The sequence below is a fragment of the Chionomys nivalis genome, chromosome 1, assembly GCF_950005125.1.
Source record: "Chionomys nivalis chromosome 1, mChiNiv1.1, whole genome shotgun sequence".
Lineage (NCBI taxonomy): Eukaryota > Metazoa > Chordata > Mammalia > Rodentia > Cricetidae > Chionomys > Chionomys nivalis.
This window is the reverse complement of record NC_080086.1, coordinates 26585987-26610059: the sequence shown is the minus strand read 5'-3', so window position 1 is coordinate 26610059 and position 24073 is coordinate 26585987. Positions and strand designations below refer to the sequence as shown.

The following is a 24073-nucleotide window of genomic DNA, read 5'->3' as shown; positions in this document are numbered from 1 at the left end:
CAGTCCTCATGATTATAAAGCAAGGACTCAACTGTTGAGCCATCTCTCCTGCCAAAAAGTGTGTGCTGGCATTCTTTTTATTTTTTATTTACTTATTTTGTGACAGGGTTTCTCTGTGTAATCCTGGCTGTCCCAGAGCTGGTGCTGTGTACACCAGGCTGATCTTGAACTCAGAGATCCACTTGCCTCTGCCTCCTGAGTGCTGGGATTAAAGGCGTGTGCTGCCATGGCCCAGTGCCATTCTTTTTGTCCACAGAATTCTGAAGAGATCAGAGAAAGTACTAGTGGAAACAAGACACTGAGCAAAGGGAGCCTTACACTATACACAGGGGCCAAGGAGGCTAGATTTAAGCCATGGTTCATTGTTTTTTCTGTTGATTTTTAACTTTGTGGTGTGTGTGTGTGTTGGAGAACGCTTGCCACAGTGCACATGTTGGGGGGGTGTGTCTCCCTTTCCATCACGGGGGTTCCAAGAATCTAACTTAAGTGGTAAGCTTATTGGCAAGTTGCTAACCACTGAACAACCTCAATACCCTTAATATGCTATCATCTATTGTTCTTTTGTGACAAGGTCTTTTATATAGCCCAGGCAGTCCTCTCCAACCCTTAGCCATGCTCCTGCATGGGTCTCTAGACTGCTGAGATTGCAGGTGTGCTACCACACACACACACACACACACACACACACACACACACACACACACACACACACCTAGTGGGTTTTGGGTTTTTTTTGTTTTTTTGGACTGGTGTTTGTAACACTTTTCTCTGAGACTGAAACATTCCATCCAGAAAGGAAGCTCCTTGGGCAAGAATGTATACAACTCAAAAAGCTCCAGGAAGTCCCTGAAACTGATCGGATTCATTAGGCCTCTCCCTGCCTGCATAAACTATAAAAGCTGAGAGATGAAGAAAATTGATGAGTTTCAAAGAAGACTCTGGGGGCTGGAGAGATGGCTCAGTGGTTAAGAACATTGCCTGCTCTTCCAAAGGTCCTGAGTTCAATTCCCGGCAACCACATGGTGGCTCACAACCATCTGTAATGGGGTCTGGTGCCCTCTTCTGGTCTGCAGACATACATGCAGACAGAATATTGTATACTGTATACATAATAAATAAATAATTTAAAAAAAAAAAAAAAACAAAGAAGACTCTGAGACCAGCCAACAGCCTGGAAGAGGTCTAGACGAGCTGAGTACCCGGGAAGGACACCCTGGAACCTGTTGAGCTGCCTTCAGGCTGTGCAGTGTACCCCAGGTTTTCAGTTTAGTGAGCTGTCACTCATGCTGGGGTGGGCATTGGTGATGCAGCTGTCCTTGGGTCATGTCTGCTCTTGTAACCCCTCACCCATACTCCTGTATGTAACCCCCAAGAAAACACATTGGTTCACTCTGATAGCGTTCATACTTTGGTCTGTCATGGGTTCCCTAGCTGGTGTGCGTAGATGTGTGTGCTGCACACAACAAAGGGAGGGGGATCCCGGAGACTCAACTAGAGCCTCGCATATGCTAGGTAAGTGTTCTACCAGGGAGCTACTAGTGCGTTCTCTGTCTCTTTTTCTTTCCAGGTTCTCACTATATAGTCCTGGTTGTCCAGGAACTTGCTTTATAGACCAGGCCGGCTTCTACTTGCCTCTGCCTCCCAGGTGTTGGAATTAAATGTACAACACCTGGCCCTTGTTTTGAGACACGGTCTGACTAAATTGCCAGACTGTAGCCAAGACTCTCCTTCTCTTCTCCTCGGATTGCATACCTGCACCAGAGTTGGCATTTTAATGTGGCTCATTTAATTATTTTTAAAAATGTGTTTGGGGGTTTTACCTGCATGTGTGTCTGTGTATATCATATATGTAAAAGGGACTGCGAGGTCAGCACAAGACACCCAAGACCAAGTTCTCAGCACAAAGGAGATGTATTTGCCCCGAGTCCCTTCAACACATGCCTAGTGCCCACTGAGGTCAGAAGGCATCAGATCCCCTGGAACTGGGCTTACAAAAGGTTGTGAGTTGCCACGTGGGTGCTGGGAATCGACCCCTGGCCTCTGGAAGAACAATCAGTGCGCTTAACTACTGAGCCATCTTTCCAGCCACTTCGCCATACTTTGAAAACCCCCCTTCCATTTGGATGAGCCCTTGCTAACAAAACGCTCCTCCCTCTTCTTGGAGAAGCACCATGGGATGAAATGGCAATCCTGGAAGGTCTCCAGTCAGGACCCTTCAGAAGGAAACCCAGGTCCTGAAGAATGCCAAGGGCAGAAGAAAACTTGAGTATTTCAGTCATCACTGTTGATACAGGGTACCCCAGGCTTTTTCTTGGTCCCCTTGCCTAGGACTCTTCAGTGCTAAGATTACAAAGCATTTTATTGGGTAAATTAATGTTTTTGGTGACTAATCTTGGTAGAGTTGGCAGAGCTTAAGAGGGTATGGCTATTGTAATGGGTGTGTTCCTTTATACTTCACAATTTGGGTGGTTGTGGATCCAGTGAGTTTGCTTAGGAGCATGCGTAAGGGACTGTAAAGGGACATTGGCAATTTACTAAGGTCTGTACCACAGAAGAAACCTTCCTCCCTTGCCCAGCATCGACTGCCTACAAATTCACAAGGAAGGTAGGGAGGTCTCCTGAGGTTTGGTTTTTTGTTTGTTTGTTTGTTTTGGTTTTTTCCCAGTTCCAGGAATCAAATCCAAGGTCTAGTATGTGCTAGGCAAGCCCCCTCCCAATGATCTACCACCCCCGCTATACTGATATACTGAGATTTCTTTTCTTTTTTTTTTTTTTTTTTTTGGTTTCTGTGGCTTTGGAGCCTGTCCTGGAACTAGCTCTGTAGACCAGGCTGGTCTCGAACTCACAGAGATCCGCCTGCCTCTGCCTCCCAAGTGCTGGGATTAAAGGCGTGTGCCACCACCGCCCGGCTATACTGAGATTTCTAACACAGATTGAGCTGTCTCCTTGAGACCCGTGTGTGTGTGTGTGTGTGTGTGTGTGTGTGTGTGTGTAGGGGGGATTGCCTGTGAGGGAAGATCAGCAGATGAAGAGCAAGGAAACATTATATCAGGCTGCCACAACCGAGTCTTCAAAACTAACTGGGGGTAAGGCAAGCTTCAGTTAAGATGTTGTCATAAATCCCTCCCTTTTACCACCCTGGGTCCAGGTTTGATTCTCCCTACTTCCAAGCTTTTTCTGGCTTGCAGTTAAAACTTGTCTGTTTTTATTATCTACCTAGCTATCTATATATTTATCTATCTATCTGTTTTTGAGATGGGGATTTCTCTGTTTAGGCCGGGCTGTCCTGGAACTGGCTCTGTATCCACCTGGCTCTTGAGTACTGGGAGGGCGCCACCTCGCGCGGCTCGGTTTTTTGTTGTTGTTGTTGTTTTTTGTTTGTTTTTTTTTTAGCTAAGGTCTTGGTATATATCCCAGGCTGGCTTCAAGCTCTCCATCATCCTTCTGGCCATCCAAATAGCTAAGATTACAGGCGTGCGTCACCACACCAGGCTTTTTCTAACCCTTGCTCACCTCAACGGCTTTCCTTGGTTAGCTCTCCTCCAAAAGGCCTTCCCTAGCTTCCAGCCCATCCCCACCCAGGTTTCCTCTGGTAGAACATTCCAGACCTGAGTGTTAACGCCCAAAGCACGAGCTGCAGTTCAGGGGAGGGCTCGAGGTGGCAGACTTCTGGAGCCGACTGAGGACTCGAGAGACCCCCCAGTCCTCCGGAGTGCACACTATGCGCCCACGCACGTGACCGTCAGCCTGAGTGAGTCAGCTTTCCCACTCCATCCTGCCAGTGCGTTGCCTTGGTTACGGGACTAGCACCAGGGGCGGAGGGGGCGGGGCCGGAGCCAGAGGCGGGGCCTGCGGGCGGCCAGTAATCCAGGTTTCTCAACCTCAGCCCAGTTGCCATTTCGTCCTCATTGGTGAATTCGGAAAATAGGCTTTCCTTTCAGGTTTAATCCTTTCTGGTTTGTTTTACATATTACATAATACTATTTGTTTTTCATTGTTGATATACACATAAACATATAAATACAACCTGCTGAGTTCTTTTAGTGTCGCTCGTAGGTACGTGTTTTTAGAACTGACCCCTTGGCGTTGGAGAACCCTGGGGAAGACTGGATTCTTTTTCAGAAGCCATTAATTGCCTTTAGCTCTTCATACAGGGGTGGGGCCTCGTAAGATTTTCCCCCTTTCTCCGTGGCATGTCAGATGGCGCTGTCATTGTTCAGGCCTTATTTAGGCAAACATATTGTTGAAATTTCATTGGTGCAGCTTCCCTGTCCTATATAGACGACACAGCCTCTCAGCAAATGTTCTGGTTCCCAAGTTAAAGGTATCTGAACCTTCTGTACGAGTCTGTGAAAACTGGAATCACTTGTCGTGAGAATAAAAGGTTCAGTTTTACAACAGACATGAATGTGAACTCAACAATGGTCTTATTAAACAGGGCAGAACTTGGCCAGCCTGTAAGATGGAAACTGATCTATGTTCTACTGAGCCCAGTGCTGGACCAAGGCTAGATGTGTCTTGTTTAGCTTTTTTTTTTTTTTTTTAATTTAGATTATACTGCTTTAAGGTACCTTGTTTCTATACAACAGGACCCATCTGAAGGCAGTCCAAGCACTTCATTTGTTTTTTTGTTTTGTTTTTGTTTGTTTGGTTTTTGGTTTTTCGAGACAGGGTTTCTTTGTATCTTTGGAGCCTGTCCTGGAACTAGCTCTTGTAGACCAGGCTGGCCTTGAACTCACAGAGATCTGCCTGCCTCTGCCTTCCAAGTGCTGGGATTAAAGGCGTGTGCCACCACCACCTGGCTAGCACTTCATCTGTTACCCAAGCAAAGAAACAGAATCTTTTCAATCTGGAAAAAAACTGGCTTACTAAACAAGGGCCAATAGCTCCCATTTCATATGTACATGCATGTATATTTGTTTTAATATATGTATGTGTTACACATACATATTTATATGTATCCATATACATATGTGTACAGTACATGTATACACATTTATATGTATGTATAGATGTATGCATATGTGTATATGCATGCATATATAGGTTTTCATATATGTACATGTATATGCATGGTATTTAAATTATATATATATATGATATCTAAATATGATTTCAAGACACCAGCATATATGTATTCGAGATTCAAGAGATTTCTAAAAGTGGACTAGCAAGGTGACTCAACAGGTGAAGGGCACCTGTGGCCAAGTCTAATGGTTTCAGTATGATTCTTGGCACCCACATGGTTGCCCTTTGACCTTCACCAGTGTTCCCTTTGCTCCAAACAAAATTAAATGCAATTAAAGACATTTGTGAAAGAGGGTCATCCAATTCTAAAGTTACTACAGTTCCATCAAAGTTCAAGTGATTCATCTTTAAAGAAAATTGGCAGCTCAGCATGGTGGTACCTGCTTGTAATCCTAGCACTTGGAGGACGATCAGGAATTAAAGGGCACCTGATGGAGGAAGGTCATTGGTTAAAAAATAAAGAAACTGCTTGGCCCTCATAGGTTAGAACATAGGTGGGAGGAGTAAACAGAACAGAATGCTGGGAGGAAGAGGAAGTGAGCTCAGACTCGATAGCTCTCCTCTCTAGGGCAGATGCAATGAAGCTCCGACCCAGGATGGACATAGGCTAGAATCTTCCCGGTAAGTGCACCTTGGGGTGCTACACACATTATTAGAAATGGGCTAGTCCAGGTGCGAGAGTTAGCCGAGAAGAGGCTAGATATAATGGGCCAAGCAGTGTTTAAAAGAATACAGTTTGTGTGTTGTTATTTCGGGGCATAAGCTAGCCAGGAGACCAGGAGCTGGGGCGGCAGGAACACAGCCCGCAGCTCCCACTACAGTCATCCTTGGCTATGCACTAGTCAGAGGCCAGCCTGGGCTACATGTGATGCTGTTCCCTAGAAAACAACAACAACAACAACAACAAAAATCAAATAAGTAAACAAACACGAAAACAAGGGCTGGAAAAATAGTTCAGTGATTAAGAATCCTCTGCTCTTCTAGCAGTCCCATTTTCTTTTCTTTTTAAGTTATTTAACTTTATTTTATGTGCATTGGTGTGAAGATATCAGAACCCTGGAACTGGAGTTACAGACAGTTGTAAGTGGCCATGTGGATGCTGGGAATTGAACTCGGATCCTCTGGAAGAACAGGCAGTGCTCTTAACTGCTGTGCCATCTCTCCAGCATTTAAACAGACCCATTTTTAATTCTTAGGACCTACATGGTGGCTTACAACCATCAGTAACCCCAGTCCCAGGGGAGCCAACACCTTCTTCTGGTCTCTGTAAGCTTTGCACCCATATGTTGCACAGACATACATGTAGGCAAAACACCGTGTACGTTAAACAACACACATGCACAGAGGCCGTAAGATGGCGACTTGGTAAAGGCCCTTGCTGCCACGCCTGACCACGTGGCTTCACCTCTGGGACTCACAGGTAGAAACAGAACTGCTGCCTCAGAGTTGTCCTGTGACCCCCCACACATTGCAGACTGCGTCACACACAACCACATCCACGCACTAATAAATATAATTTTAAAAATTAAAAAGCAAACAACAATGAAACCCAAACCAACCAAAATCCAAAGCCGTACAGATTTCTTGTATTTCTTGCTGGAAGACACGAACCAGAAAATGCTCAGCCCTGGCAATGCAAGGCTACATAGAACGTCAAGGCAGCACTCTGATTCAGGCTGGGCTTGTAGCTCAGTAGTGGAGTATGGTCACGAGGCTCTGGGTACGTTCCCCAATATGATCAGCGGAATGAGACCACAGGGAAGATTTTGTCTTCAGGCTGGAGAGACAGCTCAAAGGTTAAGAGACCTTGGCTCTCTTGCAGAAGGACAAGTGTGTGGTTCCCAGCACCCACACAGTGGTTCACAACCGTCTATAACTCCAATTCCAGACAACCTCTTGGTGTCCAAGGAAGCCAGAGGAGGACACAGAAGTGTACGGTATACGTCCACACATGCGTGAGTGTGCTCAATAAAAAACTCACACACAGAAAACAAAATCTTTTTTTTTTTTTTAATGTTCTGTCTTAAGTCACTGTTCAAAGCTCCTGCTAGACAAGATAGCCTTTGGATGGACGTTCAAGACCAGCCAACGATAGACTCACAGTTTTAGAAACGACTTCAACTTGCAAAACATGCAGACTGTTAGTGAGGCTATGTCTGGGGAAACAGGCACCAAGGAGGATCTAGTGCAATAGAGTCACTGGCAAAAAGGCTGTCTTCCAGCTTGAACGAGGTATCTTGATGTGAACCACAAGTATTACACAGTGAAAGTACAACGATAGATCGTGAACAGATTCACACGGGTATGGTCCGGTGGAGAACCCAATCGGCAGAGCTTCGGGAACACCTGACTTTTGGATAGTCGCTGTCAATTCTGTAGGAATCTTGTGAAGGCATGACATTTCTCCCTTCCACAATGGAATTCATCCCCAAATATCCCAGCACTGTATAAAGCATTCTTTAAACCTGACTTTTCCTGTACTGGTAACTGTAAACCTTCTCCCACATTGTGAGGCCCTGGCGTGAAAGCATTCACTCAGCCAAACCTTTGTTCTCATAGTCAAATCTACATACAGCTAGCCCACCATAATTATCCTTATTGGCAGGACTCACTGACAAGAAAGGAGCCCGGAGCAGGAGGCACTGAGCAGAGAGACAGTATGTCTGCCCTTACTGACAAACAGGTCTGGGTGGCCCTGAATTCCCTAGCGGCAGACTCAGGACGGAGTAATGGTCTAACCCTTACTCTACCCTAACAGGCTATTAATATTCTGTACTTACCTTCACCTTTCACTTGACACAAGGTCTTAGTCTAGGAAATTAACTGTTTGCACCTTTACCCCTGAAATACACAGGAAAAAGGCTTGGGTCGCTACACCAGCCCCAGAGAAGGAATTCCCAAGTGTCACCTGGGTGACAGCACATACAGCACTAGGATCTTGGTCTCTATCCTAATCCTCCTAGTATCTGCCAGGGATCTTCACAGTCATGCCCCTTCAGAGACAAGGCACCTACCTTGTCAGTCTTTTGTGCATCCTGTTAGCCCTAAAAAATGCATGTTTGGGGCTGGAGAGATGGCTCAGTGGTTAAGAGCAGTGGCTGCTCTTCCAAAGGTCCTGAGTTCAATTCCCAGCAACCACATGGGGGCTCACAACCATCTGTAATGGGGTCTGGTGCCCTCTTCTGGTGTGCCCAAAGACAGGGTCACTCATATCCATAAAATAAATAAAAAAATATTTTAAATGCATGTTTGTTAACTATGTCTGTGGGGGTATAAACTGGAAACCTTGTGGGATAGGTAGAACAACGTGGAGGAACAGCAAGGAGGAAAGATTGGAGAGAGCATAGGAAGAATAAAAGAGACACAATAAAAAGACTTATGTGAGCTAATTTATTTTCTTTACTCTCAGATCTCTTAGCCAGCTTTTGCCTGCTGTAGACATCCTGCTCTGAACCCTGGGAGGGCGCTGAGGCTGGTACTCAGTAACTCCCATTGGTATCTTCCCAGGGAAAATGCCTAACCGTGTTTCTCTTTCCCAACTGGAAACCTAAAGCCTTGGTTGAAAAGCAGTCTTCCATCTTTTTCCAGCCCCACTTGGTGGTGTGTTCTACAGAGCTACAAATCCTGATCCCCTTCAAAAAAAATTTACCAGTTATGTCCATGGATGTCATACCCTTATGAGCATAGCATCGAGGAAAGAGTAAAAATAAGCCTTCTGGAATGCTAGTGAAGTTTTTTACCTTGTTGGTGGTGTCAATCAAGTGTGCACATGCGTGTAAAATTCACCGAGTAACATAGCTCAACGGTAAAGCAATGCTTGCTTAGTAAACAGGACTTCAGTTTAATTCCCAGCATCCAAAAGGAAGCAATCACAAACACAACTTAGGATATTATTACGTCTAGATTTTATTTTTTTTTAAATGTTTATTTATTTATTACGTATACAATGTTCTGTCTGTGTGTATGCCTGAAGGCCAGAAGAGGGCACCAGACCTCATTACAGATGGTTGTGAGCCACCATGTGGTTGCTGGGAACTGAACTCAGGACCTTTGGAAGAGCAGGCAATGCTCTTAACCACTGAGCCATCTCTCCAGCCCTAGATTTTATTTATTTATTTATTTATTTTATTTTATTATTTTTTTTTTTTTTTGGTTTTTCGAGACAGGGTTTCTCTGTGGTTTTGGAGCCTGTCCTGGAACTAGCTCTTGTAGACCAGGCTGGTCTCGAACTCACAGAGATCCGCCTGCCTCAGCCTCCCAAGTGCTGGGATTAAAGGCGTGCACCACCACCGCCCGGCTAGATTTTATTTTTTTAAGATTACTTTGTTTTGGGGGCTGGAGAGATGGCTCAGTGGTTAAGAGCGTTGTCTGCTCTTCCAAAGGTCCTGAGTTCAATTCCCAGCAACCACATGGTGGCTCACAACCATCTGTAATGAGGTCTGGTGCCCTCTTCTGGCCTGCAGGCATACATGTGTATACAAAATAAATAAATATTTAAAAAAAAAAAGATTACTTTGTTTTGCTGGATGGTGGTGCTGCGCGCCTTTTAATCTCAGCACCTGGGAATCTGAGTTTGAGGCCAGCCTGGTCTACAAAGCGAGTTCCAGGACAGCCAGGGCTGTCCCGCGCAACCGTCTCGCCAGCAAGAACGACGCGGCACACACAGGATCCTTCTGCAGAAAGCTTTAATGCGTCTTGAGAGGGAGAGCATAAGCTTACAGAGCGGAGACCCCAGAGGACCAAAGCCCAATCCTTTTATAGGTTAATAGTCCTCGCCTCCGACGTGTCACGCTCTGACTGGTTGCAGCTCGTCAGCCCATATGACGCCACGGGAGAGGCAGAGAACAAGGGATGGAAATTTCAGTTGGTGCTGCCGAATGCAGGCGCCATCTTGTAATGGAGTATGCAGGGGTGGCTCCTCACATCTCCCCCTTTCTAATATATTAAGGCAAATAGGCTTCCCAGATTATTGAGGGTAGAGACAGTGGTCATACTTCCCACAAGCAAACATACAGGACTTGTACGAAAGTCATCCCTAGGTTTATCGAGACCCGAGATGCTCTCGACCTGTCCTCTGCCATTTTTCTGGGAAAGGGAGATTAAGGCAGGCAACCCTTATGCAGTACAACATGTCTCTCAGAGAGGGTGTTATAGCAGCAACTCTCTGTGCGATGCGCTTCGCTCAACACCCCTCTTGGGATGAAAGGCCAGACACTCTACCCTGTGCAATGAACCTAAGTTCCGGGTGTGCAAGAGCTGTCCAGCGAATAGCCTATTGCTTGAGCATAGTTAGCCAGATGTCAGTGGGAGCCCCCTGTTCTAGGGCAACAAGAGCCTGTGCAATCACCACCTTGTCTCTTTTGTTTTGGGTTCTGAGCCTGCAAACCAGCCAGAGGAGAACACCATTCTGCAGCAAACAATCACACCAAACAACCCCACCCCCACCCATCCTTTGAAATAAGAAACAGTCGAGGAAATCTAGGAAGACAGCCCCTCCATGAAGGACAGATCAAGGCGGGTAGAGTTGATTTAGACAATGGCGGCTCTCAACTCGCGAAGCGTCTGTTCAAATTCAACGGTCCAGTTCTGCAAAATGAACTGCAAAAGACTTATAGACAAATTAGCTGCTCTGGTAAAATTTTCATACTGAATGGAAGTAACACATAGGCCAGGGAGCTTTTGTTCGTAGCCCAATTGTGCCATCTGCCATAGATGACTGTAGCATTGATTACAATATTACTGTTAGATTCCCATCTAGCCTCTTTTAGCCAGGCTGAGGATTGGTTACAGGAATCACTATTATTTTGTTCTTTCACCAGGAAGCAAAGGCTCCCTTTAAGGGAGATAGTCCTGTTTTCTTTAAGTTCTTGAATTTGTTCATCTTTGGGCAGAAAGGCAAGTCCCAGTTCTTTATTAGTGTCAAAAAATCGGGGGAAAACTTGTGCATTATACATTACCGGCATTGGCAATGGGAATGTCGACATTATTCCCCAACGTGGCTCCCCTGGAATTACCAGAATCTTAATCATCAACAGCATCACAAGAAGCGCCCTGTTCTTTTTCTTTATGTTGCTGGTCGGTTTCATTTTCCTGCTCCAAGACAGTTCTGGTGAGTCTCTCAGGGACCCAAAAGGGATTTTCTTCATCCTGTGGAAAAACACAAACAGCTCCCCTGGATCTTATTAAAATAGGATCCGGGCCTTTCCATTCATTAGTCAGCACATCTTTCCATTTTACTAATTCCTTAGGCCGCTGTGGGTCCGAGCAATGTCTCTGTGCTGCGGTTTGATCATTTTCATCCGAATTTAAAAAATTCACAGTAAAAAGTGCTACAGCAATAGCAACCCTCGGTACTGGGGGTAAGTCCTGTACAATTCCCCCTTTTTGTTTTATGAGATAAGATTTAAGCGTACGATGTGCGCGCTCAATAATACCTTGTCCCTGAGGGTTGTAAGGCAAGCCTGTAACATGTGTGACTTGCATCTGTGCACAAAATTGTTTAAATTTTTGAGAAGTATAAGCAGGTCCATTATCAGTCTTGAGGCATCTGGGCTTTCCCCAGGCACTCCATGCCTCGAGGCAATGTTGAATAACATGGCAAGTTTTTTCCCCTGTAAGTGGCGTTGCATGGAGAACACCAGAACAGGTGTCTATTGACACATGAACGTATTGTAACTTTCCAAATGAGGGGACATGAGTAACATCCATTTGCCACACCTGTAGCGGTAAAATTCCTCTGGGGTTGATACCTGTATGACGAATAGGAAGAAACTGACAGCAATTGTGACATTGGGTAACAATATCACGGGCTTCTTTTCTGGTTAAAGAGAAGCGCCTGCGTAAAGTCTCAGAGGTGACGTGGAAGTTATTATGAAAAGCCTTGGCAGCTTGTAAGGGTGAAGCAAATGCGGCTGCAGCCAGTCGCGTGGCTTTGTCTGCCAAATCATTGCCAAGGCTCATTGGTCCAGGGAGGCCCGAATGGGCCCTAATGTGAGTGATAAAAAAAGGAGCTTTCCTATGCAGTAGACAATCCTGTAATTTTTGAAAAAGAAGTGCCACTTTGCTTGTGGATTTTATAATCCCGGCAGTTTCAAGCAAGTTAACAGCATTGACTACATAAAAGGAATCAGAAACAATATTGAGAGGGCCCAAAAATTTTTGAAAAACTTCCAACACCACCAGGCACTCCACTATTTGAGGGGAGGTCTCTGTATAGGATCGTGAAAACACCCTGGAGCCTACAACGTAGGCTCCAAGACCGCCCTTTGAACCATCTGTATACACCACCAGCCCATCCTTCAATGGGGTGGGTGAAGTCACTCGGGGAAAAACTATAGGGTGTTCCGCAGCAAATCGTATCAAAGGATGTTTAGGATAATGATTATCAATCTTTCCTAAAAAGGTGGTGACCAAAATGGCCCAATCATCAGAAGTGGCAGCCAATGTTTGTACTTGGTGGGAGTTATAAGGAACTATAATGGAAATGGGGTGCTTGCCAAAATGGCCAACAGCTGCCTTCAAGCCTTTAAGGGCAATTTGAGCTATGGCTGCAGGGTACCAATCAATTATTTTTTGAGGGGAAGCATGTGGATGGACCCATAAAAGCGGCCCATTTTGCCAAAGCACTGCAGTGGGCAACTTCCTTGTTTTGAACACGCATAGGGAAAAGGGTTGGGATGAATCTATACGGCATAATTGTGCCCCTTCAATGGCCCTTTCCACTAAAAGGAGAGCAGCTTCGGCTGCAGGGGTTAAAGATCTGGGGGAGGTAATGTGGGCATCTCCCTCTAAAATATCAAATAAGGGCTTTAGGTCAGCAGAGGGAATCTTTAAAAATGGGCGAAGCCAATTAATATCTCCTAACAGCCTTTGAAAATCATTTAAAGTACATAAATCATTTCTGTAAATTTTAAGTTTTTGTGGAAGAATCTTATCTGGAAAAATTAAGGAACCTAAAAAATGCCCAGAATTAGCAACTTGGACCTTTTCGGTAGCAATTTGTAGGCCCCAAAACTGTAAGGTCTTAAGTAATAAAGGATAGGCTTCTTGAAGAAGTTTTTGATCTTTATGACATATAAGCACATCATCCATATAGTGAATAACTATTAGCATTGGAAATTGTTCTCTTATTGGCCTTAGGGCCTCTTGTACATACAATTGACACATAGTCGGACTATTTGCCATGCCCTGGGGCAATACCTTCCATTGGAATCTCTTATCAGGTTCCATATGATTAATGGAGGGGACAGTAAATGCAAAACGTGGTCTATCAGGAGGATACAAAGGGATGGAGAAAAAACAATCTTTGATGTCTAATATAATTAAGTTCCAATCTTTGGGCAAGGTGGAAAGAACCGGGAGCCCCCGCTGCACAGCCCCTAGGGGGTGCATTTGTTCATTAATGGCTCTTAGATCATGTAGCAAGCGCCATTTTCCTGACTTCTTTTTGATGACAAAAATCGGGGTATTCCAAGGGGAGGTTGATGGTTCAATGTGTCCCAAGGCTAGCTGTTCAGAAATAAGGCTGGTTACCGCCTTCAATTTTTCAGAGGTCAGTGGCCACTGGGGAACCCACACCGGGGTCTCTGTTTTCCATGGTATGGGTCGTGCTGCCCCAGTGGCGCCTAGGAAAAACCCAGGCCCTGTCTTCCTTGGTTGGGGTCGGGCGCCACAGGTTCTGTCCGCCCTTGTCCTAGGCGCCCTAGTCCTTTTCCCACCTCGTACCCTATCTTTCTCATAATATTGATTGCTTGTGGTGAATATTCATTAGATAAAGTAAGTCCCATGGCTTGCATAACATCCCGTCCCCATAAGTTAACAGGCAAGGCTAGTACATACGGGGTGAACCGTCCCTCCTGTCCTTCCATGGTCCTCCAAATAAGGACCGAGGAGCTGATAGTTGGATGAGCATTATATCCCAGTCCTTGTAAAGAATGTGACGCTTCAGTAGTTGGCCAAGATTTGGGCCACCAATGGGAGGAAATTATGCTTTTGTCCGCTCCGGTGTCCAAAATGCCTTCAAAACGCTTACCATTAACCCAGAGGGACAACTTTGGCCTATCCTGGAGGCTAACAACTAAGTAAGCTGAATCCTGGCCTGAGGATCCCATCTGTCTGTCTTCTGTTTTCTGATGAGCATCACCTGGGAGGAGCAGCAGCTGAGCTATTCTATCTCCTTTACTAATAGAAAAAACCCCATTAGGACTGGAACATAATACTTGAATCTCAGGGACATGTTGATTATCAATTATACCAGGATGGACAATTAGTCCCTGCAGGGTGAGCGATCCTCGGCCTAAAAGGAGACCTACGCTCCCTTGTGGCAATGGTGTAGGCATCTGAACAGGGACAGGCTGCACCCCCATCTGGGGCATTAGTAAGAAGTCGGAGGAGGCGCACAAGTCCACTCTTGTTCTGTTTCCAGGGGAGCCTCGTCTGTTGCCTTGATAAACCTGTTCCCATATTTTTGTGGGCCCTGGGATCGAGGGCCCACTGCCCCGTTTTTTGGATTCTTATTCACAAATGTCTCCATAGGAGGGAGAACTCTGCCCTTTATATCCCTTACTGAGCGACATAGCTCAGCTTTGTGGTAGCCCTTACCACAGCGGGTACAGAGGGTAGGTGGAGCCCTTTCTCTTTCTGATGCTCTACAGTCCTTTTTAAAATGCCCCGGCTTTCCACATTTAAAGCAAACTCTTTTGTCAGGCCCTTTAAGGGGGCGCTTTTGAGACTGTAAAATGGCAGCAGCCAATCCTACATTAGTAAGGGGACCACCAAGTTCTCTACAAATCCTGAGCCAATCTTGTAATCCTTTATTCTTTCTTGGGGCTATGGCCGCGCGACATTCCTGAGTGGCGTTCTCAAAGATAAGCTGTTCAGTAAGAGGCGCGGCTATTTCAGGATCACCAAAGATGCGCCCTGCTGCCTCTGTCATTCGCGCCACAAAATCTGAAAAAGGCTCCTGGGTCCCTTGAATAATCTTAGTGAGCTGATTATTCACTTCCCCCTTTTTGGAGAGTGCCTTCCAGGCCCTAATGGCCATATCAGCGATTTGCCGATATGCACCCCAGTGATAATCTGTTTGATTAGCTGCAAAACGCCCTTGACCTGTCAGGAGGTCGAACGTCCATTGTTGCTGTTCCGGAGTCAGAGCCATAGCATTGGCCCTGGCTTGCTCCTGTGCAGCTTCATGCCAGAGAGCTTTCCATTCCAAATATTGGCCCATGCTGACAAGCGATGCTTTCGCCACTGTCTGCCAGTCAGCTGGGGTCATGGCGGCCATGGCCAGCCTGTCCAATTGAGCTAGAGTAAAGTTGGCTGTTACTCCATATTTTCTGACCGACTCTGCCAATTCTTTAAGTTGATTATACTCTATGGGTGCATGCACCCGTCCTCCCTCTGCGCCTTCAAAAACAGGATAAGCAAGGCATAGTTTTCTTTTTACTTTCTCCGGGAGGAAGGAGAAGGACTTCCGGCGAATTTCATAAGGAGGGGGCGCTGAAGGGACTACCTGCGGGGAGGCTGCATAAGGCTGCTGCTTTCGGGGCTCTCTCTTACTCCGCAAGTGATCATCAGGATGATACCTCTCCTCCTCATATCTGGCTTCTTCCTCCTCTAGTTCAGCTTCTTCCTCAGGGTCTAAGTCTTCTTCTTCTGAACTTTTAGAATCATCGGAGCTATCGGCAATTAAAGCTTCAAGCTCTTGTAAAGGGTATAGACTAGTACTTCCTTTCTTTCTTACAACAGGCAAGGGACCTCTAGGGTCCGATGCATACACCCCCTTGTCATTAGACGCACCGGGGGGGCCATTTTCCTTAATTGGGACTGGTTTTTTCTTGCGCGCGCCCAACCTCTCACTACGCTCAGTTTCTGACATGCTATCCTGGACTTCTTCAAGGACATTTCGTCCCTCCGCTACAACAGCCCGACAGGCTTCATCCTCTAAACAGTTCTTAATAAGTTTCCAAATGGCCCTTGTCCCCTGTCTCAATTCCCCTTCTGCCAGTTTTTTATCAAGATCTTTACCTAATTTATTCCATGAGGCAAGAGTCAAGGACCCGGAGCAAACATACCAGGGAGCCACCCGATCAATTTCTTTGACAAAATTTTTAAGTGTCCGATTGGCAACTTTTATGTCTCGTTGCTTTAACACCGTTTCTAGCGCTGTAATGATAGACTGAGAGGAGCCCATGATAACGAGCAGACACCCGCGGCTTATCTACGTCCGTCTTACAAGTGTGAAGAAAATGAAAGTAAACTCCGCGTACGGCTCTTTTATCTACAAGAGACTGAGGCACGCAACAGAGTGCTGCCGCTTATCTACGTCGGACTTAACGCACCTAACAATCATAACGGTGAAAGCAGAGCATAGTAGCACTCCCAGGACAATCACTATGGCTTCAACACTATCTTCCTAAGGCAGCGAGAGGTCCAAGCCAAAATCCAGAAAGGACATACCTCTCTGAGCGTATCCACCTGCAGTTCTGAATCCTCCTTGAATCCAAGGGATCTCCGATGGTGCTGACGATGTTGAGGTTCCCGGGATTTCGGCACCAGTTGTCCCGCGCAACCGTCTCGCCAGCAAGAACGACGCGGCACACACAGGATCCTTCTGCAGAAAGCTTTAATGCGTCTTGAGAGGGAGAGCATAAGCTTACAGAGCGGAGACCCCAGAGGACCAAAGCCCAATCCTTTTATAGGTTAATAGTCCTCGCCTCCGACGTGTCACGCTCTGACTGGTTGCAGCTCGTCAGCCCATATGACGCCACGGGAGAGGCAGAGAACAAGGGATGGAAATTTCAGTTGGTGCTGCCGAATGCAGGCGCCATCTTGTAATGGAGTATGCAGGGGTGGCTCCTCACATCGGGCTACACAGAGAAACACTGTCTTGAAAAGAAAAAGATTCGTTTATTTTACATACGTATTCGTTTTTTGTTTTTTCTTTTGTGACTGTGTGTCTGTGCCACATTCATGTGGACGTCAGAAAAAGCATCAACTGTCCTGGAACTGGGATGTATGGATGGTCGTGAGTTGCTGCCATGTGGGTGCTGGAACCTGGACTGGGTCCTCTGAAAGAACAGCCACTGCTCTTAACTCCTGAGCCATCTCAGCAACCCCACATCTGAATTTTAAAAAGTTAAAATTAGCCATATGTGACTCATATCCCCATAATCCAAGTACTTGAAAGTGGGGCTAAGAGGAACAGGAATCGAAGACTAGCTTTCGGCTGCACAGCCAGGTTTGTCCTAGGATGGGCTACAAGACACCATTTCAAACCCAACCAAACAATAACGAAAAAACAGTTAAAATTAGGTCAACATTTAGGAGTCAGAGGCAGGCCGATCAATGTCTAGGGAGTTCTAGGCCAGCCAAAGTTACATAGCCCCTATTGGGGGGGGGGGGGGAGTTAAAGTTACCTGTAGCATTATGGGGTATTTGAACTGTTATCAATAGGCATTTGAGGAGGTCAAAATTCAATGGCAATCTCCATGATAATGCAGCTAATGATCTGGCTTCACTCAAAACTGATCCTTGAAGCACATCCAGGAGAGGAGGTACCCACTAGTAGTCTCAAGAGGCTGAGGCAGGAGGACGAATGGCTACCACTTCAGAATCATAGGGAGACTCAGGGAAGAAACAGCTCCCACGTTCTACGAAGTGGGAGCAGTAGTTCAGAAAGGGTGTCAATGCCTCTTACTCTTAGGGTCTCGGAATGACTCGTCCAGGTAGCACAAAGGTCTCCAGTGGAGAACACTCTCCGTGGAGACTCCAAGGCGATGATGTCATCAAAGGGTTAATTCTAGCCAGGGACGCGGGGGCGGGGCGGGGCACGCTGCTGTTCAGGTGGCGTCAGAAAGATTAAGTGCGGTGTAGAGCCTCGCGTCGGGGCAGATCGAGTCCTGGGAGGGGACAAGAGGTTACCCATCCAGAGTGGGCTCCACAAATCATGCGCGCCTGTCCTCGGCTGGCATCACCACAGATTCTTCGCCTCGGTCTCTTGCAGCGGGTGAGGTTCGCACCGGGGGCGTGGCTGGCGAGCGTGGTCTGGGCGGGGACGAGAGGGTTAACCACCCACCGAGTCCCGGGGCGGAGCGCGGGCGGGCATTCGGCGTGCCGGCTGGAGCCGGAAGCGGTGGCAGGTCAGGGGTGCGTCTACCCTACCCTACCCGTGTCGGTCTGTGTGCTTCGGCCGAGGTCCCCGCGGGCTGGAGAGCCCAGCGAGGTGACGCTCAGGGACGGCAAGGGGGACGGACGGCCTTTGGTGAGGTTTGAGGGGCACAGTTGTGAGAATCTTGGAGGGGGGCGTGGGGCAGATGGGGTGAAAGCAGAGTGATGGGTCCAGGAGGGTTGGAGTACCAAAAGTAAGCAGGCTGGTTGGCACACACGGAAAGATGCTGCGTCTCACAGTCGGTTCTCTTTCCACACCGCTCCAGGGGACGATCCGGAGTTCAACTTTCAGAAGAGAGACGCCCCAGCAGGTCTGTTTCGAGGATCCCTTCAGCTGCTCACCTCATGGGCCAGACGGCCCTTGCAAGGGGCAGCAGCAGCACCCCCACCTCCCAGGCTCTGTACTCTGACTTCTCCCCTCCCGAGGGCTTGGAGGAGCTCCTGTCTGCACCCCCTCCTGACCTAGGGGCCCAACGGTGCCACGGCTGGAATCCCAAGGATTGTTCCGAGAACATCGATGTCAAGGAAGGGGGGTTGTGCTTCGAGCGGCGCCCTGTGGCCCAAAGCACCGATGGGGTCCGGGGAAAGAAGGGTTACTCGAGGGGCCTGCATGCCTGGGAGATAAGCTGGCCCCTGGAGCAGAGGGGCACACACGCCGTGGTGGGCGTGGCCACTGCCCTCGCCCCGCTGCAGGTTGACCACTATGCGGCGCTTTTGGGCAGCAACGGCGAGTCGTGGGGCTGGGATATTGGGCGGGGCAAATTGTATCATCAGAGTAAGGGCCTGGAGGCCCCCCAGTACCCAGCCGGACCTCGGGGTGAGCAGCTAGTGGTGCCAGAGAGACTGTTGGTGGTTCTCGACATGGAGGAGGGGACTCTGGGCTACTCTATTGGGGGCACGTACCTGGGACCAGCCTTCCGTGGACTGAAGGGCAGGACCCTCTATCCCTCTGTAAGCGCTGTTTGGGGCCAGTGCCAGGTCCGCATCCGCTACATGGGCGAGAGAAGAGGTGAGACCTGGCCTAGGTGTGGGGAGAGAATTGCCACTCTTGGCAATGGTTTGGGATGTAAACTCATGCTTGGGCCACAGGAAGGGGGCTTTAAGTCACTTTGGCTTGTCACTTGGATAACTAGCTTCACTCCCAGGCCTTACTGGCTGTGTGGTGTGGAAATTCAGAGCCTTAGATCTCCTCAGGTGCAGGCAGAACTGAAGGAATAAGGAGCCTAGCGGGACCTTAGAGTTTGAGGATGTCTGACTGCAACTGCATCTCTACTGACCTTGCTTTCCTTCTCTCAGCCGAGGAACCACAATCCCTTCTGCACCTGAGCCGCCTATGTGTGCGCCATGTGCTGGGGGATACCCGGCTTGGCCAAATCTCCACCCTGCCTTTGCCCCCTGCCATGAAGCGCTACCTGCTCTACAAATGACCCTTTCGCACCAGATTGTGCCGGCACCTGGCCATCATCAGCACTGTGGGGACAGGTGGAGAGGCACCATTGACCTAGACCAACAACTTAAAAGTCAGTGAAGCTAAGGCAAGGAGAAGCTGGGCGCCTTCACTAACCCTTACAGAGGGCCAAGACAAGGAGGTGGACCTAAGGGCTGTGGCAACGTGCCACAAAAGATGTTTTTCAAGTAAAAAGTGAGATGTATTGTCAGAGCCTGTTTTGTTTTGTTACACCCCCTCCCCCAGAGTCCTGTCACTGTCTAAGAAATCATATGGAAACACGCGACCAAGATGACAAACTGCACAGCTCAGGGCCAGGTGTTTATTTCCCTTACAGGTAAGATGGTTCACAAACATGATAGTAGGGCTTCGGCACTGTGGGAGAGGGGAACATGCCCAGCCTCTTAGGGCGAGAGGATCTCGACTTCAGTGTACACCGAGAAGGGAAGGTGATTTCACTTTCCTGCCTTGCCTGAAGGGATAGAATCAGTTCCCCTCGTTCCGCCTTGCCTTCCGCCTTGCCTTCCTCCCCGAGCCTTGGTGAAACAGGTGTCGTATTTCATTCTATTAGGTGGTAAAGGGATTGGCCTGGTCCCAACCATTACAGGGAGGTGTAAAAGGTTCGGGAAGGTACCAGCGTGAATTAGGACACAAGATGGGGAAGATGACATCAGAAGCATGTGACTGGTGGGAGCTGTTCCTAAGCTTCTGGGCAACCTAGTCCTGGCCTGGCAGAGGGCAGGGGACATGGACGGTGCTTATTGTTTGGCATTGATGATGTCCACAAATTCAGGCTTGAGGGAAGCCCCGCCCACGAGGAAGCCATCCACATCAGGCTGGCTTGCCAGCTCTTTGCACGTTGCTCCAGTCACTGAACCTGTTAACAGAAACAGGAAGGCGGCTCAGTCAAGGATGGGTAATCCACTTAAACCCCACCTCTGTGGTGCCTCAGTCGATCTTAGCCCATTTCCATCCTGGCCAGAGCCAGACCCACTCACCTCCATAAATGATTCGGGTGCTCTGAGCCACCGCATCAGAGACATTGCATTTCAGCCAACCCCGAAGCTTCTCATGCACTTCCTGGGCCTAGAAAGAGAAGGTAGACCAAGTAAGATCTTTTCTGTTCATTCAAAGAGAAAAAAACAAACAAACAAAAAAACCCATTGGTGCTTGGACGGGGTTTAGTTTCTGGAAAAGCCCTGGGAACAGAGAATAGCAAGGCCTCATCCCAGTCAGGTCTAGAAATGAGCATCCTTGGGAAGTCATGCTTCTTGGAGAGTTTGGGGACCCCCTGGGGCTCATGGGCAGTTACCTGTTGAGGTGTTGCAGTCTTGCCAGTACCAATGGCCCATACAGGTTCATAGGCCAGGACCACTTTGCTCCAGTCCTTCACATTATCTGCAGGACAGAGACCAGGGTGAGAACAGTGAAGAGGAGGGAGCTGCCCAGCAAAGCTCTCTAGGGTGCAACAGTAATGGCCTGCTGCCCCTGGTGAGCCTTTTCTCATCACCTAGTTTTTTAAACAATTTATATGTGAGTGTGTGTATACATGTGGCACACACATGGAGGCCAGAGGACAGCTTGCAGGAGTTGGTTCTCTCCTGCCATGTGGGTTTGGGGGATCACAGGCCCTCAGCCTTGGCTGGAAGCACCCTTGCCCACAGAGCCATTTCACCAGCCCCTAGTGACGTTTGAAGGTAGGGTTTACGCCTTCTGCAGGCACAAGTGGCAAGGACCACGCAAGTCACCCTCTCTTTTCCTGGCTCAACACAATCAGGCAAGGCAGGCTGTAGGGTTTTTGACCTCCCCACCCATCTCCGCAGCCCTTGCTAGGCTCAGAGGTCCTTCTCCAGAGATACCTGCGATGACCTTGGTTTGCTCGAAAACAACCTTCTCGGTGATGCCGGCTTCCCTTTCATCTAACTTCTCCCCAATGCAGGCGATCACTCCGAGCCCCTCGGATAGGGCATGGGCTACTTTCTGCCCAATCAGCTGTTGAAGAAAAAAATACAGTGAGCCAGCCCTCTCGGATGAAAGCATCCCCTACCTCCTCTCCTGCTTACGGACCTCATCGGACTCCCCGAAGACGTGCCTTCTCTCCGAGTGCCCCAGCACTACCCATGCGGCTCCTAAGTCTTTGATCATGCCAGGGCTAAAATAAACAGATAAACACCAAGGTTAAGCAAGGAGCCTACAAGGAAACTGCCCTCTATGCCCCTCTCTGCCTCCGGCTCACCTGATCTCCCCAGTGAAGGCCCCATTGGTCACTTTGTAGCAGTTCTGCGCAGCCACCGCAATCTTGGGATCTAGCTTCTGCCTGGCGAAGTCGATGTAGGCGGTGGGGGGTGCACAAACCACCTCTGAGAATGAGATCAAAGAAAGCCTTCATTCTCCAGGCTAACTGTCATGCCTTTGCTTTCTTGGTTCTATTTTCCTCCCTTTTTCATTCCAGAAAGATGACCTTTGTCTACTACACAGCCCAGGCAGGGCCTGTACCAATCCCAAAGCTTTCCTAACGCTCCTGATAGGCCACGGCCCTTACCCTGCCCTCTGCTCTTTTAACAGCCGTGGCTCTAATTTCCTCAGGCTATTCTGGGAATGGGCACCTTCTAGAGTCAGCATTCTCCGGGGGCCAATCCTTTCTAAAATAGCCCATTCCCACTTCTCCAACCCGGCAAGGATTTTTAGCTTAAGAAGACAGGCCAGTTACTGGAGTTTGTGTTGGGCTCTTTGGGAAATAAACGAGCAGACAATCAACACCCTTTGGTCATTCTCAAGGTTCTCTGATTTAGGTGGGTAGGAGGCGGAAGTATGGAGGATAGAGTCTGTGAGCAGCAGGGAGTTGAGCAGCTCCCAAAGACCTCGTGTTTTCCTATTTCCAGATTGAATAGAGCGGTAGGATAGCTTTTCATTCCCAAACGGTTCAGCATGTTTGGCACCTGCTCAGTCCCTTAGAGGAAGGCAGCAAGTGGCCCAGGCTGTGGAGGGGTAGAGAAGTAGGAGCCCCCAGCACAGAGGCCGAAGCTAGCTGCGACGCGGGGGAGGAGTTTCAGGCTACGTGCAGAGACGCACGGATCTAGAGAACAAGGGGGCAGGTATCTGGGAGCCCGCGCAAGCTCAGCTTCCTCCTCCACACTCTGGAGGACACGTGCCACTTTCCTTGATTATCCACCCGGGCACTGGTTCCGCTTCTTAACCGTGGCCCCTAGCTGGTGCAGCCCCGGTCCACTCCCAGGGGCGACCTTCCACCCAGCCCCCACTCCAAGAATCCCTTTCCTGCTCCACAGGGCCAGGGCACCATTTAAAAGCCTTTCCAACCTCAGCACATCTCTTTGCTTCCCGAACACCAAATGGCCCTTGTCCCCAGGCCAGCATCCAGGTCCACTCGGAAAGGGAGTAGGTGCTGCCACGCCCGATCTTCTCCCCCGCTCCCCCCCCCCCCCGCACGCCGCCGCCGAGCCGCCGCTCCCAAATGGAGCTCACCGGTGTCTGCCGGCACCTTAGCCGCGTTTAGGGTGCAAATGAGTTCTCCCAGGCACTTCTTCCTTCCATTCATCTTCCAGTTGCCCCCAACGAAGAACTTCCTGGAAGGCGCCATCGCGCTGGGACAGACTGGTTGAAGGTCAGTACGAGCGCACAGCCCAGGCCACTGGCCACTTATATAGAGCGCTGTGAAGCAGAACTCCTCCTTCTCCCCGCCCTCCATCATGCTTAGCCCGGCCCCTTGCTGCTAGACCTTCCCCCTGTGCCTATCCACCTCCCGGCGTTTCGATATTCTGACGTTTCTCCTTTCTTGTAGCAACGTTCGAAGGGGTTCCGGGGGCTCAAACATCCCGCCTGTTGTTCGACAGTTGGTATGTTGAGCCTTGCGCTCAGGGAAACCAACTTTGTGATTTTAGAAGACCAAAGGGTATTCCCGGTGGAGCAGACAGCAACAGGGCTCTGAACCAGTCTCACTGAGGCAGAGAGCACCTTTCCAATTGAAAGTCCCCTTCCCCCACAGCACAAGGCAGAGCCGGGGTTGAGGAGCCTTTTCATCAATCACAAGGGAAGGGGTCCAAGTGTTTCACAAACGTCGATGATGATTACTGGACCTCTTGGCCAAATGGAGTAGAGTGGGATACGTGTGTATGTGTGTGTGTGTGTGTGTGTGTGTGTGTGTGAGGGGAGAGGCAGATGGGCTGCTGTCTTGTAAGGCCTGTCAGCTAATACCAGTATGGACTGCCATTGCCTGCTCTAGACCCCTGCTCTAGACCCGTTTCTCCAGTAACAGTGGGGCCAGATCAAATTCCATGGTCAGCAGTGGGGGGGATGAAGTCACTCTTCTGGACTTTCCCCCTTACCACCCCACCCACACACACACAGTCCGTTTTCTGAGCACTTTAGAACTAGAGACAGAATTGCCCAGGGGTGGAGGCAGCTGGGCCTCTC

The 24073-nt window shown here is 48.6% G+C and overlaps 2 protein-coding genes across 6 annotated transcripts; one reads left to right on the top strand and one right to left on the bottom strand.

Annotated features, from left to right (window-relative positions):
- The first annotated feature begins 3620 nt into the window (after positions 1–3620).
- Positions 3621–19821, top strand: Spsb2 (splA/ryanodine receptor domain and SOCS box containing 2). 5 transcript variants are annotated; one of them, XM_057769769.1, is made up of 3 exons: positions 18119–18289; positions 18462–19204; positions 19492–19821. In XM_057769769.1, the coding sequence occupies exons 2-3, from the start codon at positions 18541–18543 to the stop codon at positions 19620–19622; spliced, it is 795 nt and encodes a 264-aa protein (XP_057625752.1). In that variant the 5' UTR covers positions 18119–18289; positions 18462–18540; the 3' UTR covers positions 19623–19821. The 5 variants fall into 5 exon arrangements, with proteins under 5 accessions (XP_057625744.1, XP_057625725.1, XP_057625752.1 ...); XM_057769761.1 differs by lacking the exon at positions 18119–18289 and adding an exon at positions 3621–3751 and having other exon boundaries at positions 18462–19626; XM_057769742.1 differs by lacking the exon at positions 18119–18289 and adding an exon at positions 17870–18034 and having other exon boundaries at positions 18462–19626.
- Positions 19822–19945: 124 nt separating this feature from the next.
- Tpi1 (triosephosphate isomerase 1) lies at positions 19946–23316 on the bottom strand. Its single transcript, XM_057769781.1, has 7 exons — positions 23126–23316; positions 21879–22002; positions 21710–21794; positions 21502–21634; positions 20955–21040; positions 20641–20728; positions 19946–20519 (listed from the first exon to the last, which is right to left on the bottom strand). Exons 1-7 carry the CDS (start codon positions 23238–23240, stop codon positions 20401–20403), a joined length of 750 nt encoding a protein of 249 aa, XP_057625764.1. The 5' UTR covers positions 23241–23316; the 3' UTR covers positions 19946–20400.
- Between the last annotated feature and the right edge of the window lie 757 nt (positions 23317–24073).